The sequence below is a fragment of the Pelophylax lessonae genome, assembly GCF_965119305.1.
Source record: "Pelophylax lessonae genome assembly, chromosome: 3".
Lineage (NCBI taxonomy): Eukaryota > Metazoa > Chordata > Amphibia > Anura > Ranidae > Pelophylax > Pelophylax lessonae.
Window position 1 is genome coordinate 629,407,342 of NC_138770.1, and position 18,575 is coordinate 629,425,916.

At 43.0% G+C, this 18,575-nt stretch overlaps 1 protein-coding gene across 1 annotated transcript; it reads right to left on the minus strand.

Moving 5' to 3' along the window:
- Positions 1-1,091: 1,091 nt before the first annotated feature.
- On the minus strand, positions 1,092-17,035 carry MRPS10 (mitochondrial ribosomal protein S10). Its single transcript, XM_082252000.1, has 7 exons — positions 16,899-17,035; positions 12,979-13,043; positions 9,491-9,560; positions 5,207-5,346; positions 3,364-3,472; positions 1,299-1,388; positions 1,092-1,214 (listed from the first exon to the last, which is right to left on the minus strand). The coding sequence occupies exons 1-7, from the start codon at positions 16,959-16,961 to the stop codon at positions 1,155-1,157; spliced, it is 597 nt and encodes a 198-aa protein (XP_082108126.1). The 5' UTR covers positions 16,962-17,035; the 3' UTR covers positions 1,092-1,154.
- Between the last annotated feature and the right edge of the window lie 1,540 nt (positions 17,036-18,575).

Below are 18,575 nucleotides of genomic sequence, written 5' to 3' on the forward strand. Positions count from 1 at the left end.
TACATTGTTTGGGATATGGCACTAGATTTGCGTGTTAAAGTAGAACTGTGGCTTCCCTTTAACCACTTTCGTACCACCCATGGTGTATTTAAAACGCTATTTTGACGTTAACTGCCATAACCACTGTATTTTCCTACACAGCCGGCAGTCCTCTTTCACATAAAAGTGGTCCCAGTGGTGGATTCACCATGGGATCACCTTTTATGTGAGAGGCGCCCACCCCCACTCCTTCCCCGATTACCGGAGCTGACGGTAGTGGGGGAAAATGATCCAAATCCCTCTGGTGCTGGGCAGGAAGTCAAGTGAGAGCAAGATGGCCCCCACTCAATTCTATGCCCTTGGAGAATTGCTTCGGCCCAACGGCCTTAAAAGGCATTTTTTTTTTATTGCTTTTAAAGAGGTTGTAAACCTATAAATTTATTTATTTTTTTTTCAACCTGAAAGAGAAACACAATGAGCTAGTATGCATCGCATACTAGCTCATTATGAAATACTTACCTTACAGCAAGCCCCTGCCGTGCCGCCCGCTTACCTGTATGATGGGCGACATGTTCAGTCGCCCTTCTTCCGGGATCGCGGCATCCGGCCATCTGATTGGCCGGAGCCGCGGTGACGTCACTCCCGCGCGCGGGAGCCGACGGTCACGGCACGGGGCTCTAAAGGACCGGCACCAGCGGCCGTTTCTTCAGAGCGCATGCGCCAGTGACTTCACTGGCTGCATGTAGGGTAAATATCTCCTAAACTGTGCATGTTTAGGAGATATTTACAGTACCTATAGGTAAGCCTTATCATTGGCTTACCTATAGGTAAAAGTTGCAGAGGAGGGTTTACTTCCTCTTTAAGTGTAGATGTTAGATTTGAGGTCTTTTTGACCTCAGATCTCCCATTAAAGAGGATCTGTCCTGCTTATTTCTATTACAGGGGATACATTTCTTGTAATAGGAATAAAGGTGATCTTAGGCACAAAAAGCATACGCAAGTCGCGTCCACATATGTAAACGGTGTTCAAATCACCCATATGAGGTATCGCTTGTAAACAAGTGTCAGAAATGGGCCTGGTCCTCAAGTGGTTAAAAATAAAACTTGCAAAGAAATGTGAAAAGACATTTATTATTACAAATTAAATACAGCTTCACAAACTCAAAACTGCTCTATTAGTTCAGCGTATCCCATACTGGACTTTTCAGATGATCCGGTAACTTCTCGATCTTAGTCTGTGGGTGGGTGAAAAGAATTCATACATTTAGTGCATTACTCCTCATTCTGACAGTCTTGTTCATTCAAACCTCAATACTCACTTTTGTGATTTCTAAAGCAACTCCTTCTGGGACATTGCGCTCTATATATTCTAAATAAACATTAGCGGTGCTCCCAGTCAGGTGTTTCAGCTGAAATAGGAAACCATATAACGGCAGTTACATTTCATGGAGAGAGACACTAACACTGTTTAATATATATGCAAAGAGCACCATAAAGTTTAAAGCAAACCTATGTCAAAATATGCCACTGCTAAAATTTCCTGAAGATGCTAGTTTACTGGCTGTTGTGTTAATCCAATGTTCCAAGTTACTGCCTATGCTGGTTCTGGGGCAGTGATCAAAAAAAATATGTAAGTCTACATGACAGCCAGGCAACTAGCAGACATCACCCCACATAATTCTTTAAGTACTGGATCCTTTAAAGAGAGACCCTGTCACTACTGAAAAAAACATTCCGTTCACAGCACACAGTTTTTAAGATACATATTTACAGGTCATTCTTTTTCTTAGTACTGTATATTTTTGGGCAGCAGTGGGGATTAAAACTTTGTAAGGAAATGCATCACTTCATGAATTACCTTTCTACCCCACTCCTGTGATGCAATAACCCCTCCCACTTCTGAGTGGACAGTGTGCTCCCGGCAAAGGGTGGCATGTCCATTGCCATGATGATGCAGTCACATTAAAAAATAAAAAGCAGGTGTAACAGTTTTCCTTTGAATATGCATAAGATTGTGCTGTGCAGCAGTAATCACACAGCAATATGGGGCACAAAAAGATTTTTCTGGGGCCCCACAGAATGGAAAGTACAATAGGGAATAACAGATAGCACAACCTGCATTGTGATTTAAAAAAAAAAAAGTAGACATGGTTCCTTTAAAGTATGGCTTATATCGCACCTCAATACAAGCGTATCAAATATTTGAAAGTATACAGGGAGTTGCTTGTCTCCGATCGTTTTGTGAGTAAAGCCCCATTATCAGGTATAAACAGTTTTGGAACCAAAGTGGTCAAATTTCTTGTGATCTGCTCTGTGTGGCATTGCTGCCAGGTTCTAAGGCAGCATTTGCATGGGCAACTAGCACCAGTGCGAATGAAAGCGGCAGGGATCTATTGATTTCTGCTGCCGTTATTGCCACCTGTGAATGGCTGTCAGCGGGCGCTGAGCCCCATACACTTTGACAGGTCTCTGGCAGCTGCAGCTATCCACGGCTGTCTGTACAGTGTTCAATAACAGATAGCTGTAGCTGCCAGAGACCTGCCATTGAACTGTACAGGGCTCGATGGCCACAGCTAGCTGCTCACAGGTGGCAGAAACTGCAGCAGATTCCTGCCACTGTCATTCACACATGTGGGAAAAACTATAAAGTCTCTGCCAATAAACTAAATTAGAGGCTGCAAAATATCCCTCTGCTATACACCAGGTGCTCAAATTCTTGGTGTGCAGCAAGATCATTTTCTTTAACATTCACAATCAAGCTAGCCCACAACCACAATAAAAGAAGTCCTCAAAGCTGGCTTTTGGCTACCTCACAGTAAATGATGGGTTTTTAAATCAGATGTTTGTGCAAATTTCACATTTTTCTTTATATATATATATATATATATATATATATATATATATATATATATATATATATATATATATATATATATATATATATATATATATATATATATATATATATATATAATCTAAATTTCCTAGAGAGTTTTATTTTTCAGGCAGGCAAACTATTAAATGTAGACATCTATCCAGTCAACAGATGGATTTCTAGTCTCCTTTGCTAAAACAAGCGTTTTACAAAGCTCAAATGAATCTGTGACATAATGAGATGGCGGGGTCTCAATGAAACACATGGCACTGCAAAGCAAACTGCTTTAACTAACTGAGACTACTCTAGTAATCTATTACGTTTTTATTTTAGAAAAAAATTAGTATGCATTGAAATAAAAAAATATTTAAAGAGAATAAAAGACAGATCTAAACAAAATTCAGTTTCCCTTTAGGGTGACTGGACAAACTATAGGTAACTTGGATAACACAAGAAAGTACAGGCTGCTTGGAAAAGAAAATCCTCCCATTACACAATCAATTTCTCACCTCTAAGCACCTGTAATGTGTCCTCATTTCATACTGGACTCTGTGTTTTTTGAAAATGTGTATGGATTTTAAAAGAGTGAATCTCTCCATTTTCCTTTTCGGTTCATACCTAAAAAACATACATCCCAATAAAAAAAAATAAAAAATTAAGGCTCAACACAACTTTAAGCAACAATAAAGGCCAGACAGAGAAATACAAAATTGAATAAGCAGAAAAGAAGAACGCAACCCTTAAAGTGGCTGACTGATATCCAATTGGCTGCAATTGCTGTTTTTTGCACCTCAACATTATTCCTTACATTTCTAAAATATTACCTGAAAATGACACACAATAAAAATCATATTTCTAAACATCCAAAAGATAACTTTAAAAAAGGAAGAATACTGGCTAAAGCCATAGCCATTCAGCCAACAGTCATGTTTAGTGGAAATGTGTTTTACTAACATCAGTGCAGATCAGGTGTTCAATCGGTCACCTCAGCTATCCGCTATTTTGGGACCTTTATGAATGAATATTCTTATCAATCTGGGGACCATGGATATTTATTTTGGGAAATAATTTTGGTTCCTGAATTACAGATAACACACAACGTAACGCTGTTAAAAAGGGCTCCAGCCTTAAAATGAATTCTCAAGTCTCACCCAAGTGCAGCACCAAAGGATGCTCGCCTAACTTAGTTTCACTTTGTTACTGGTGCCTGATTTTTGCTTTTAGGAACCCGATCATGTTATTGGGTCAGTGACGGAAAGAGGACTAGTAAAGCAGTAGTAAATTCTGACAAAAGAAAAACAAAAAATTGGGGCACCCTGCAGATTGATGCCATAATGTGCTAATATGTACCACATACTAGCACATTATGGCAGACTTACTTTACAAAGCCCTCCAATGCTTGCGCTGTAACTGCGGCTGGCGCTTCTATCTTCACCCGTTCTTTCTCCTGCCCGTAATGCAGAGCATCACTGCACATGCACTGATGATGTGAATATCTCTTAAACGGTGCACATTCAGGAGATATTCATTGTGCCTACAAGCCTTTTTGTAAGCTTACCTGTCAGTAAAAGTTCAAAGTGGAAGTTTACTACCACTTTAAAAATCTGTTACTTGTGCCTGGAGTCCAGCATTGCCTTCCCACAACCAATGCTTACTGCAGGTCCCAGGTGTCGCTATCTCGGATACTGGAGCTGGCTGTGGCTTCCTGGGGAACCACAGCTGGCTCCCTAATGTGCATGTGTGAGCTTGAATAGTGCTCTGTAAATGGTTCTGCAAGCCTCCTGGGACATGTGTCCCTGGAAGTGGTGGGACATGTGTCCTAGGAAGTGGTGGGACAAGCGGGTACTGCTAAAAAAACAAAAAAAAAAAATTCCAATCGCTTATTGCTCTGGTCTGCCCCCTCCCAGCCAGGTACACTTCAGTATTAAAGACGATGGATTAGAGCTCTGTCTTTGAAGGGGGAGATAGATTGAGCACCCCAGGTTTGTGGGCTTGAGAGGATAACAGTAACTATGGTCACCATTAAGGGCCTGCATTTAATGTCATCTGAATTTTGGTAATAATTAACTTCAGATCAAGTAGAAGATACATTCTCTAAGTACAGTCAGACCTTTTCTGTAGTTAGTGATAACAGAAAGGACAACTTGATTTTGTTTTTTAACTGAAAAAGAAGGAACTTGGGGAACACCACATGTGGAAGTCAGATGCTGGCAAACATTAGTAGAAGGCCAGTGACACATTTTTTATTTTACTATACGTTAAGCTAATCATTTCAAAGCTACTAAAGTCTACAGTAAAGCACTTAACCTGCACAGGCTTTAGCAGAAAGCTTTGTTTACCCGCGATACTTACACCCTCTCCACACAGATGCCAAGTTCCTTAGCTGCCAGGACTGTAAAGTACTCATAGCTGTCCAGAACAGTTTTGTCATGGCCTTTTGCTAACACTTCTATCTTCTTATACAGGATGTCTGGTTCATCAGTGCTGCTTATCTGTACATAGAAAAATAAATGATTCTGAAACAAGTTTATGGTGTCCAGTTGTCTTCATTTGCAAGCAGTATGAGATAAAGAAGAACTCAGCAGTTTTGCGTGCATCCAAATGGAGTCTATAAAAAAACCCTGGTGCAATTTCAGAACTCCACACACTAAGAAGGGCACAAACAGCACTTCCCCAAAAGTTGTAAAGGTACATTCCAATTACAGTTAAATACTAGACCTTGATATGCTTACAGCAAACACAGCCTTCTTGCTCAGTGCACTCGTTTTTTTTTTTTATTCAGCCCTTAGCGAGGTGGTCTGGAAACATTTTTGCCTTCCTGTGTGTAATACAGGATGGGTATTTCCAAATTCACCCACTGCGGGTTCCTTGCATATAGAAGGCCTGTTTTGCCAAAGTGTCTTCAAAGGCTTTACGGACATAAATCAAATTATTATTGTATAGGGCCATCAGTTTGCGAGGGCCCTGCTCGTTACTGCTTACAAACTAGGAAGGAGGGTCAAGTGATACAAAAGCTAATAACTGTGGGGGATGAGCTGATGGACAAAGGAAATATAGTTGTTAGGTGGAGGCAGGATAGGCTTCTCTGAAAAAGGAGTGTTTTCAGGGATCATCTAAAAGCAGAATAGGAGATATTCGGACAGATTGGGGTATTGAGTCCCATAGGATGGTAGAGGCTCTGGAAAAGTCCTGGAGGAGAGCATGGGAGGAGGTGACGGGCGAGCTAGAGTGCAGGGGGTCTGAAGAGAATGTTTAGGTTGCTATCTTGATACTAGGCTGGTGATGTAGCTGGGGGCTGATTTATGGATGGCTTTGCAAGTTATTGTTAGTATTTGAAATGTAATTCTTCGGGTGAGTGAGAGTCAATGGAGGGATTGACAGAGGAGTAGCAGACACGGGGTGGATGGGCCTGGCAGCAGCATTCATGACAGATTGAATAGGGGATAGCCTATGTAAAAGGTAATCTAATGAGAAGGGAGTTGCAGTAGTTAAGGTGAGAGATAACCAGAGAGTGAACTAGGAGCTTTGTGGTGTCATTGGTTAGGAAGGGGCGTATTTTGGAGCTGTTGCAGAGGTTAAGACGGCAGGTTTTTGGACAGAGATTGGAAATGGGATCTAAAGGATAGATCAGAGTCCAGGATTATGCCAAGCTAGAACCTTGTCATGGGGGAAATGAGCTGATAGTTGCGCCATTGATCTTGACAGAGAGGATCAGGGGAGGTATTTTGAGCTTGGTTTTGGATAGATTGAGATCAAAGAAGTGGTGCGACATCCAGACTGATGTCTGTTAGTAAATTAGTAATACATGAGGAGAAGAAGGGAGTGAGCTGAGAGGTAGAGAGATAGATTTGGGTGTCATCGACCTAGAGATGGTATTGGAAGCCATTGGAGGCTATCAGCTGACCCAAAGAGGAGGTTTAGCTCGAGATTAGGAGGAGAGGTCCAAGAACAGAACCTTGGGGAACCCCAACGGAGAAAGGAAGAGGAGAGGAGGAAGTAGAATTGTAAGTAATGCTAAATCAAATTCAAACCTGCTTTGTACCGGACTGGTGACAACACCGATTCAGAAAGCAGACCCAACCAATCTACATAAAAGGAACGGTTTGAAAAAGTTCTAGAACTAAATACAGATTCTTGTACCAGCATATACAATGCCTTGCGAAAGTATTCGGCCCCCTTGAACTTTGCGACCTTTTGCCACATTTCAGGCTTCAAACAAAGATATAAAACTGTAATTTTCTGTGAAGAATCAACAAGTGGGAGACAATCATGAAGTGGAACGAAATTTATTGGATATCTCAAACTTATTCAGCCCCCTTAAGTTAATACTTTGTAGCACCAGCTTTTGCTGCGATTACAGCTGTAAGTCGCTTGGGGTATGTCTCTTATCAGTTTTGCACAGCGAGAGACTGAAATTTTTGCCCATTCCTCCTTGCAAAACAGCTCGAGCTCAGTGAGGTTGGATGAGAGCGTTTGTGAACAGCAGTTTTCAGTTCTTTCCACAGATTCTCAATTGGATTCAGGTCTGGACTTTGACTTGGCCATTCTAACACCTGGATATGTTTATTTGTGAACCATTCCATTGTAGATTTTGCTTTATGTTTTGGATCATTGTCTTGTTGGAAGACAAATCTCCGTCCCAGTCTCAGGTCTTTTGCAGACTCCATCAGGTTTTCTTCCAGAATAGTCCTGTATTTGGCTCCATCCATCTTTCCCATCATTTTTAACCATCTTTCCTGTCTCTGCTGAAGAAAAGCAGGCCCAAACCATGATGCTGCCACCACCATGTTTGACAGTTGGGATGGTGTGTTCAGGGTGATGAGCTGTGTTGCTTTTACGCCAAACATAACGTTTTGCATTGTTGCCAAAAGTTCGATTTTGGTTTCATCTGACCAGAGCCCCTTCTTCCACATGTTTGGTGTGTCTCCCAGGTGGCTTGTGGCAAACTAAACAACACTTTTTATGGATATCTTTAAGAAATGGCTTTCTTCTTGCCACTCTTCCATAAAGGCCAGATTTATGTAGTATACGACTGATTGTTGTCCTATGGACAGAGTCTCCCACCTCAGCTGTAGATCTCTTTAGTTCATCCAGAGTGATCATGGGCCTCTTGGCTGCATCTCTGATCAGTCTTCTCCTTGTATGAGCTGAAAGTTTAGAGGGACGGCCAGGTCTTCGTAGATTTGCAGTGGTCTGATACTCCTTCCATTTCAATATTATCGCTTGCACAGTGCTCCTTGGGATGTTTAAAGCTTGGGAAGTCTTTTTGTATCCAAATCCGGCTTTAAACTTCTCCACAACAGTATCTCGGACCTGCCTGGTGTGTTCCTTGTTCTTCATGATGCTCTCTGCGCTTTAAACGGACCTCTGAGACTATCACAGTGCAGGTGCATTTATACGGAGACTTGATTACACACAGGTGGATACTATTTATCATCATTAGTTATTTAGGTCAACATTGGATCATTCAGAGATCCTCACTGAACTTCTGGAGAGAGTTTGCTGCACTGAAAGTAAAGGGGCTGAATAATTTTGCACGCCCAATTTTTCAGTTTATTTGTTAAAGTTTGAAATATCCAATACATTTCGTTCCACTTCATGATTGTGTCCCACTTGTTGATTCTTCACAAAAAATTACAGTTTTAGAACTTTATGTTTGAAGCCTGAAATGTGGCAAAAGGTCGCAAAGTTCAAGGGGGCCGAATACTTTCGCAAGGCACTGTATACCTCCTGGCTCCCTGCATATTACCGCCTGCATCTGTCCTGTGCAGCAGGGTTCCTGACTGAGCATAATAAAGTGCTGAGAACCGGGATTGCCACCTATAAATCCAGTATTATGCAGGAGAGATGGGAGGTATATGTGTCAGCTGTCACTCTGAAATTGGTGTAAGCATGTGGACAGCAGAGTTTATTAATACAAGGGTAACTGGAGCTCCTTCTCTCCCCCTTTAAATCATTGTTCTTTGCCTGAATTTGAGAGATCCAACACCACCCCAGCATTGTGTGATCAAGAGACTCTGGGGCTAGGGAACACAACCAACAAGAGACATGATAGCTGGGACATGACAACTGAGGTATCTTTAGCAGAGCAGTGTACAGGACTGCAATGGATGTGCACTGCTCACACACAAAGCAGAAGTGAGGGGACGAGGCTCTGTCAGGAGCATGCATAGGGATAACATTTAGCAGAAGAAAAAATGAGATGCAGAAGTCATTTTAACATTTAAAAATAAACTTTTGCCAGGTAGTACTATATGCTGGATCAGGGGGATATTTTAACACACAGAGTGTTTAATGACACTTTAAACCTCACTAACTTGTCTGACCCGAATACAGAAAAGTCTGGGGAGGAGCTCAGGACACTGTATTCAAACTAAGGCAGCATATAGATAATGCAACGCTCTTTCCTTTCAGCACCGGTGGAAGGGAAGAAGATCGCTTGATTCCTCCATTAACACAGGTAGTGTTAATGGGGGAATGCCTCCTGCAGCCCAATTGTGTTCTGCCGGTGGGGGTCATGGAGAGCCTTCCCAGTCAGCAAAACACAATAATTATCGCTAGCAGCCATAGCCATGCATCAGCTGTGAATTGCATAACCCAAGGAACATCACTTACAGGGGAATGGCAGAAACTTACCAGGTTCCGGACATTGGCATGGATGTCATTTATTTGGGGGACAGCAGCCTGTGCACTTCCAGTTGTATCCCTGTTTACAAAGAGAAGCGTCAGTTGAAAAAATTAGAGAGAATAATGTATCACACAACCTGAGTGGTTCTACTTTTCATCCCACTGGCTAAATTTCTGTATTTTCCAGTATCAGTTTTGGATGGCCTGACTAACCTGCTTGATGTACAACTCCAGTTCCAAAAAAGTTGGAACGCTGTGTAAAATCTACATAAAAACAAAATGCAAAGATTTGTAAATCTCATAAACCCATATTTTATTCACAATAGAACATAGAAAATATATCAAATGTTTAAACTGAGAAAATGTACAATTTTAGGAAAAAAATAAAAGGTCATTTGGAAATTGATGGTAGCAACAGGTCTCAAAAGATAGTTGGGACAGGGCAACAAAAAGCTGGTAAAGTAAGTGGTACTAACAAGGAAGAGCTGGAAGAACATTTTGCAACTAAATAGGTTAATTGGCAACAGATCAGTAATATGATTGGGTATAAAACGAGCATTTATAGAGACAGAGTGTCGATGGGCAGCAGAGGTTCACCAACCTGTAAAAAGCTGCATCTAAAAACTGTGGAACAATCTCAGAATAATGTTCCTCAATGTAAAATTGCAAAGACTTTAAATATCATCAAAACATTCTGAGAATCTGGAGAAATCCCTGTGCACAAGGGACAAGGCCAACACAAAATATTGGATGCCCGTGGTCTTCGGACCCTCAGATGGCACAGCATTAAAAACAGACATGATCCTCTGACGGACATCATTGCATGTGCTCAGGAATACTTCCAAAAGTCACTGTTGGCCGTGCCCTCCAAAAATGCAAGGTAAAGCTCCATCGTGCAAGGAAACCATATCTGTAAATAATCCAGAGACACTGCCATCTTCTGTGGGCCAAAGCTCATCTAAAATGGTCTGTTGCAAAGTGGAAAACTGTTCTGTGGTCAGATGAATCAAAATTTGACATTCTTTTTGGCAACCAAGGGCGCCACGGGCTAAATCGGAGATGGACCTTCCAGCTTATCAGCATACAGTTCAAAAGTCGGCATCTCTGATGATATGGGAGTGCATTAGTGGGTATGGAATAGCCAACTTCCACATCTGGAAAAGCACCATCAATACTGAAAGATATATCCAGGTTTTAGTGCAGCTTTTTCTCAAGCAAGAACAGAACATTCGTCTCCCAAAACTCCAGCAACTGGTCACCGATTCTCTAAGATGTCCTTTTGTTTCCTAATCGTGTTAGTGACCTGTTGCCAAATGTTCCTCCAGCTCTTCCTCGTTAATACCACTTTAAAACATGCTGCTACCATCAATTTCAAAATTGCCATATCCCCCCCCCCCATTTTCTGTTTAAACATTTGATATATTTTCTATTGTGAATAAAATATGGGTTTTTGAGGTTTGCAGATCATTATGTTCTGTTTTTATGTGGATTTTACACAGCGTCCCAGCTTTTTTGGAATTGGGGTTGTAGTGCAAGTGACCCATTTTTATTCTTATGGCTGAATAAAAAAGCACCTGTAAAGCTGATCTTAAGCTTTTATTAAAGTTTAAATAGTTAGTTTGGACCAAGGTGGTTCAAACAAACTATCTACTTCACTAAGACATGCAGCGTCTCTCAGCGATGTATGAACTGTAAGCAGCCTCAGCTACAATAAAGTGTACAGCGCTAGGTTCCAGCAATGGGAGGGGAACTTCCTGTCCTACCCCGGAACAAACCTCAGTCAGGCTGTGATGATGATGTCACAGGTAGATTTAACCACTTCTGGACCGGAAGGATTTGCCCCCTGAATGATCAGGCCATATTTAGCGATTCGGCACTGCGTTACTTTAACGGACAATTGCGCGGTCGTGCGACGATGTACTTAAATAAAATTGATGTCCTTTTTTTCCCACAAATAGAGCTTTCTTTTGGTGATATTTGATCACCTGTGCGATTTTTATTGCTATACAACATTCCCAAAAAATTAAAAAATGTAAAACTCAAAATGTTTTAACATTTTAGGCCCATTTGTTTTCTGCTACATATTTTTGGTTATAAAAAAAAAAAAAAAATCACATTAAGCGTATTTTGATTGGTTTGCACAAAAGTTATTGCGTCTACTAACTACGGGAAAGATTTGTCATTTTTATTTTTACTAGTAATGGCGGCGATTTGCGATTTTTTTCTGCAACATTGCGGCGCACAGATTGGACCCCTGACTGACATTTTTGACAATTATGGGGGTACCAGTGACATTACTACAGTAATCAGTGCTAAAATATGCATTGTTACTGTAATAATGACACTGGCAGGGAAGGGGTTAACAGTGTGGGTAATCAAGGGGTTAAATGTGAGCCTAGGGGAGTGATTCTAACTGTGGGGGGGAGGCGTGGCTTGTGAAATTATCATAGAGACCTGTGTTCCTATATAGAAGGATCACATGGGCTCTGTGATCATTCCAGGGAGAAGAACGGTCAGCTGTATTTAAAACAGCTGACCGTTCTCTCTCAGCGGGGATCGATCGCGGGTGTCAGGCGGCAATCGGAGCCACCTGCCCGCTGCATCGGCTTCCCCGCTGACGCTCGCCCCCTAGCCTCCTGCAAGCGACCGACATATAGCTACGTCGCTTTGCCCAGGAGCGGCGGGCAGTCGTAGAGCGGTTAAATTACATTTTGTTTTTCCTTTCTTTAAACTTGCAAACTAAAAAAATTTGTACAGATAATGTGCATTCAAAGTATACGTCCGTGCGTGTCAAGCTTTGCACAACCTCCAGCGCAAAATCACGTACTGCTGCAGCTTGAAATCCATCTCCTTGAGTGTCTTCAGGTGGGTGACTACACAAGCTCTGCACACTGTAAGGAAGGGTTGCACCGATACCGTTTTTTTTTTTACCTGTGAGTAAGAGTAGCGATACTTTTGGTCAAATACTTGCTGATCCCGAGTACCGATACCTTTGTGGCGCGACTTGAGCCCATACAAAATGAATGGACTCAAATCGCACTGCAAATAATTACATGCGATTTAAACCGGGATGCGTTTCGATTCCTGTCTGAATTGCATGCAGTTTCCCGCACTGCTCCTGTGTAAACTCAGGCTGAAGTCACTACAATAAGCGGGTGGAAGAAGTGGGGGAAACCGCATGTGATTTGGACAGGAGTCGCAACACATTCCTGTTTAACTCACATGCGATTCTACGCAGTGCGATTTGAGCCTATTCATTCTGTATGGGCTCAAATCACTAAAAAAGTATCAGTTTCAGGTATCGGAGCATTTGCACGAGTATCGGTACTTATGCAAATGCTTGATATCGGTGCGACCCTACTGTAAGGCCATGTGCATGAGGCCAAATAGATGTATTTTGGTATAGGCAGGTGTACGAAACTCTTTCAGAATGAAGTAGGACCAGAATTTGACTTCAAACTGAAATTGTCCTCCATTCACAAGGTAGTAATACTTACGCAACATGGCGATATGTCTGTGTGATGGCACATGCACAAGAAGGAAATGGCCTTGTTCTGAGCACCTGGAAAAAAAATAAAAATTAGCTGTAAAAAATACAAAATAAATGCATTATTTACTCCCTAAAACACATATAAAATGTTAGACAATGGAAAAAAAAAAAAAAAAAAGTCTAAGCCTCTAAGGCTGAGTTGACAATGGTGCGATCCCAGACATCGCATGTGACTCACACCGCATGCCTCTGCACATTACATGTGATGTCTGTGCGATGCAAATTTAGCCATATAGTTTGTATGGCTGAAATCGCATCGCATTTGGACCAAAATGGTACAGAACTCTTTTCTTGTCCACACTGGAATCGGTTTTCAGACCCAATGCAATCCGATTCCATCCGATCCAATACAATTTCACAGTTCGCACTACGTTCTGCGAACCGTTTTGGGGGTGTCATTAACTTTATGTTGACACCTGCAGCAGTTCGCAGAGAGCAAATGCGGGAACCCGCACAGGAATCGCGGTGGTTCCCACATCGCACCAGTGTGAACCAAGCCTAAGAGTACAATTGCAGAGAGTGATTCACTGCATCACATTATATGGAAAATGTTACTTAATGTCAACAAGCAAGTCTTCTAGAGAAAACAAAAGTCATCAATAAAGTGTCCCCCTTTAACTTGTGATACACCTCCATTGTCTCCCTGCTAGAGGGGCTTTTGTCACAGATTGGATCGGCCGTGGCTCCTAAATAGCAAGAAGGAAAGGATATATAGTGGATATTTCCAAATTGACAGTAAGAAGATATTTGATGCCTTGTGGTTACTATCCAATAACCAATAGGATCTCCTGAGGAAGCTGCTTAGCGAAAAGCGTAGTGATCCATTGGTATCTACACTATAATCCATATTGGCCCGGACACGGGAGGTCGTTAGTTTCTGTGATCCACAGACACCAGACCCTGGGATACGAGGGGCACCTTATATATACCATTCATGCTGTGCTTTTTATGAATTTTTCATCATGTTCTAAATAAATTTTGTATTTTTATATATAATCGAGTACTGATTTTTTTCCCCTATGAGATTAACGGTGGCCACCTTTAAAGTCATATTACCTATATGGTTTTTCCTCTCTATGTGAAATAGATAAAATTAAAACCTGCGCTGCTGGTGCTAAAATAACTCAGTATTTGTGCAAAAATAAATTAATAATAAGTAAATCTTAGAAACAATGGTGAAGTAAAATTAAAACAGCGCTAGTATTTCATATAGATATATATAACAATATTACTGGTGAATATATAAATGTAACACATATACATTTCCAAAAAAATATAAAAATATATAAAATTCTTATATATATGTGTCCAATAAGGTGCAAGGTGATAAATATAAATAAAAACCAGCGGTATAGTGCAAAAATTGTATCAAACAGTCCTTAAATATTGTGTCCAAATAAAGTGCTCAGGTGCAGAAACCGATCGATCAAAGCTGTGCTCATGTGGGTGACCAGACCCTCTAGGTTCCCTACTCGCCACAGATAAGAGTCTCAGACGCTTGATTGAATCATGGATGGTTTTGGCAACCCAGCTTATGATGAGAATAATTCCAGGACAAGAGATGACTTGTATGGGATCGCTTCCAATACGTCAATTGGATAAGAAGCAATTTAGGTCCAAATCCACGTTCAAACCCTTAGGCTTCAATGTTTCCATACAATGTATCCACTGTGTCTCATTTTGAGATATGGCTTTTTTGAGATTACCCCCTCTCCAATGAGGTTCCACTCTGTCTCCCTCCTGCTCACCGCGCGGAATTCTGGAACAAGTAGTTTACTCTCTGCATGCAAAAAAAGCCATTTACACTGATAATCAGAGCACTGATCATCACTGCAGCCCCAACACTGCCCATCAGTGAAAAATTATTTATTTGCAAAATTTTATCAGCCCCTAATGGCTATATAATAAGCTGCAGAGATCGGCATAATCACCGGAGACGTCGTCGGAGGAGGACCGGAGGAAGAAGAAGAGCCGACAGCAAAAGAGCAGAAGACCGGAGAGGAGAAGAAAAGAAGAGCGGACAGCAGAAGAGCAGAAGACCGGAGAGGAGAAGAAAAGAAGAGCGGACAGCAAAAGAGCAGAAGACCCCGGAGAGGAGAAGACAAGAAGAGCCGGATGAATATTTTTAATAAACTTTCCAAAACGTCTCCTGTCCTTATTTCCATACACTGCCTTTTATGTGGTGAATGAGTAGGGGTACAGTGTACCCCATACCCATTCACATAGGGAGGGGGTCCGGGATCTGGGGGCCCCCCCTTGTTAAAGGGGGCTTCCAGATTCCGATGAGCCCCTTGCCCGCAGACCCCCACAACCACCGGCCAGGGTTGTGGGGATGAGGCCCTTGTCCTCATCAACATGGGGGCAAGGTGCTTTGAGGTGGGGGGGTGCAGAGCTCCCCCTGCCCCAAAGCACCAACACCCCCCCATGTTGAGGGCATGTAGCCTGGTGTGGTCCGGGGGGGGGGGTGGGGCCGCTCACTCGTCCCCTCCCCCTTCCTGGCTTGCCGGGCTGCATGCTCGGATAAGGGTCTGGTATGGATTTTGGGGGGGGACCCCACGCCGTTTTTTCGGCGTGAGAATACCCTCAAATTCCATACCGGACCCGAAGGGCCTGGTTTGGAACCTGGGGGGGACCCCCACGCAGTTTTTTTCCCATTTTTGGCGTGGAGTTCCCCCTCAAGATTCTCACAGTGCAGGTCGCACCGCAAGTCGGATCAGACTTGCGGTGCGACTTCCATTCAAATCAATAGGCTCCCATAGGGAACCATTGATTTTGAATGGAGGCAGAAAAACGCTGCTAAAAGCAACGTGGCCAAACCTGCAATAATGCAAATGGAAAAAGCTACTGAAAGCACGTTTAACAGCTGCTTTTTCCTGGCGTCAGAAATAGCTTTGCAGGACGTTTTTTCTAACGTCCCGTGTACATGGAGCCTAAGGGGGCAAAACCTTCTGGTCCAGAAGTGGTTAAAAGACAGCAGCTACAGTATTTGTAGCTGCTGACTTAATTTTTTCTGAAGAAGCCTGGAGCTCAGCTTTAATTAATAGCATTTTTGCACATCTAAGTCTTTTGTGCAGTAATGTATGTACACCCCTCTTATCCCAAAGCAGCAACTACAGACCTTGGAATCAATAGAAAGCACCCTTGGCAGCACCTTTATGTAGTGCCCAGAGTAGAGATGGGCTCGGGCGTGTTTGAGGTCCCACATGCTGAATCCCGACAGGAAGCCATCACTGCACTCCGCCAATCACAGGCAGTGATACATTTCCTGATCCGCAGCTGCACATACCGGGAAATGTCTCCCTGCCTGGGATTAGCGGAGTGCAGGGACTGCTTCCTGGCGGGATCGGACACGTGGGGACTCAAACACACCCGATCCCATCTCTAGTCCGGAGCAACCAAGGAGCCAGGAATGTTCTGACCAATCTCTCCCCCCCCCCCCCCCCGAAGCCTGCCAGGACACTAGGGTAGATTTACTAAATCTGGTGCAGCTGTGCATGGTAGCCAATCAGCTTCTAACTACAGCTTGTTCAATTAAGCTTTGATAATAAAACCTGGAAGCTGATTGGCTGCCATGCACAGCTGCACCAGATTTTGAACTACAGTATCCAGTTTTAGTAAACCAACCCCAGTGTGTGCAGATGGTAACTGAGCTGCTATCAGCACACGGCGCCCTCTAGTGTCAGCACACGGGTAATGGTATGTCTTATCTATGCCTGTCTGTGGAATCCCATTGCACTGACTATACAGACGGTCGCACACATTCTCAGGCACAGAGCTCTTGCAGCACACAGGTACATGCGAAGGAAGCTGACTGCACAAATGTAGACAGAATCCTCATCATCCGCTGTGCCCGGTGCCTCCATTCACCTGACAGCGGCTCACATCCCGGACACTGCGGCTCAGAAGGGCAAATCCCCTGCCGACATTCATCTTTCCTCCTGTGCAGCGCCGCGGCGACTTCCGGCGCACATCATGACGTCACCACAGAGCTGTCACTTTCTGGTTTCAGGGTTCCCGTCAGAAAATACAACGGAAGGGACGTTGCAAACACAACTTATTGCGCATGCTCCATAAGTTCCTACACAGTGTATGTGCTGTACACCGCTACTTATTGGAACGTCACGGAAGTGACGTCCTCTGTGAAAAATGCTTACTGCGCAGGCGCCCCCCACCGCTATGTATTCCCAAATTCCCAATGAGTTTCCTAATCTGATAAAAGATAAAGGCAGCAGCGGACATCTTCCACCCAGTCTAGGCTTAAATTTCACACTTATTTTACCAGTAGACTCAACTTATATCCTGAAATACAAGATTCCATTTTATTATTATAGTATATACAGCGAAAAGCCTGCAGGCACTGCTTAGCGCCAAACTGAATATATAATTAAAACTATTTCATTCTGTCGTGGTAAAATAGTCTATTTTAGTATATGAGGTGAGTTTACTGCTAAAATAAGTGTGAAATTGAAGACTTGGCTGGGTGTAAGAAGATGTCCGCCGCTGCTTCGTGTTCTGTCAGATTAGGAAACCTATTAGAATGCATAGCGGCCAGGTTGGAACGCATGGCGCATGCGCATTAAGCAATTTGTGCTCAAAACGTCACTTCCGTTACATTTTCAGATGGGTAGCGGTATTCTGACAGGACACTGGCACAAGATGGACCCAAAATAAACATGTCCGCCCTCACACTGTGGGCACAGTACGAGGGCGGCCATATTTGTTTAGGGCCAAAGCCAGTGTACCCAGTTAGTTTCAGGGGTGGGGTTCTCTCTCTATTTTTCCTGGTATTTTTTGTTACCATAACAGAAAGTGATGTCATATCCAATATGTTATGGGTGTCACTGGGATAGGAAAGAAGGAAATCCTCCTTTTCAGGTGGTAGCTGTCTCAGTTTGTAGATAATTCCTCTCATTTCTAGTTGTGTGGATAGATAGAAGAGGGGGGAACCTGATAAAGATTTTTTCCCCTTCTGCATTCTATAAAAGTTGTCATCTAGTTTCAGTTCACACTTCTGCGTCTGGCTGCAGGAATCGCAGCAATTCCCGCACGTGCAACCTCCCACTGTAAAAAATGCACTGCTCTGCAAAATCGCGCAGGGCAGAATAGTACTAGCGCACATGTAAAATTGTAGTGTGTGTGTGCGGGTATTGCAAGAAAATCACATGGCCAAAACATGTGATTTGCATGCGACTGCATTTTTGAAAAGGTTTGTGAAAGCCCCATTTACATCGGACCGATTTGATGTGTCAAATCGAAGCCTATTGCCTGCAACGGGCATCGTCCGAATCAGTGCTATGCCGACTTTGCACTACTTTCTGCATAACTTTTGGTGTCTTGGGGGGCGATTTCAAAAGACGTCCATGCAGGAACCCGCACAGATGTCTGTCAAATCGCCCCCGAACTCGCACTGACATGCAGGTTTTAAATCAGGCAGCTGAACTCGCACAATTTCAAACCCGCCCTCAGTGTGAAGGAGGGCTGAGGCCCGGTTCACACTAGATGCAATGCGAATTCACAGCGAATTCGCTGCAAGTTCGCACCGCA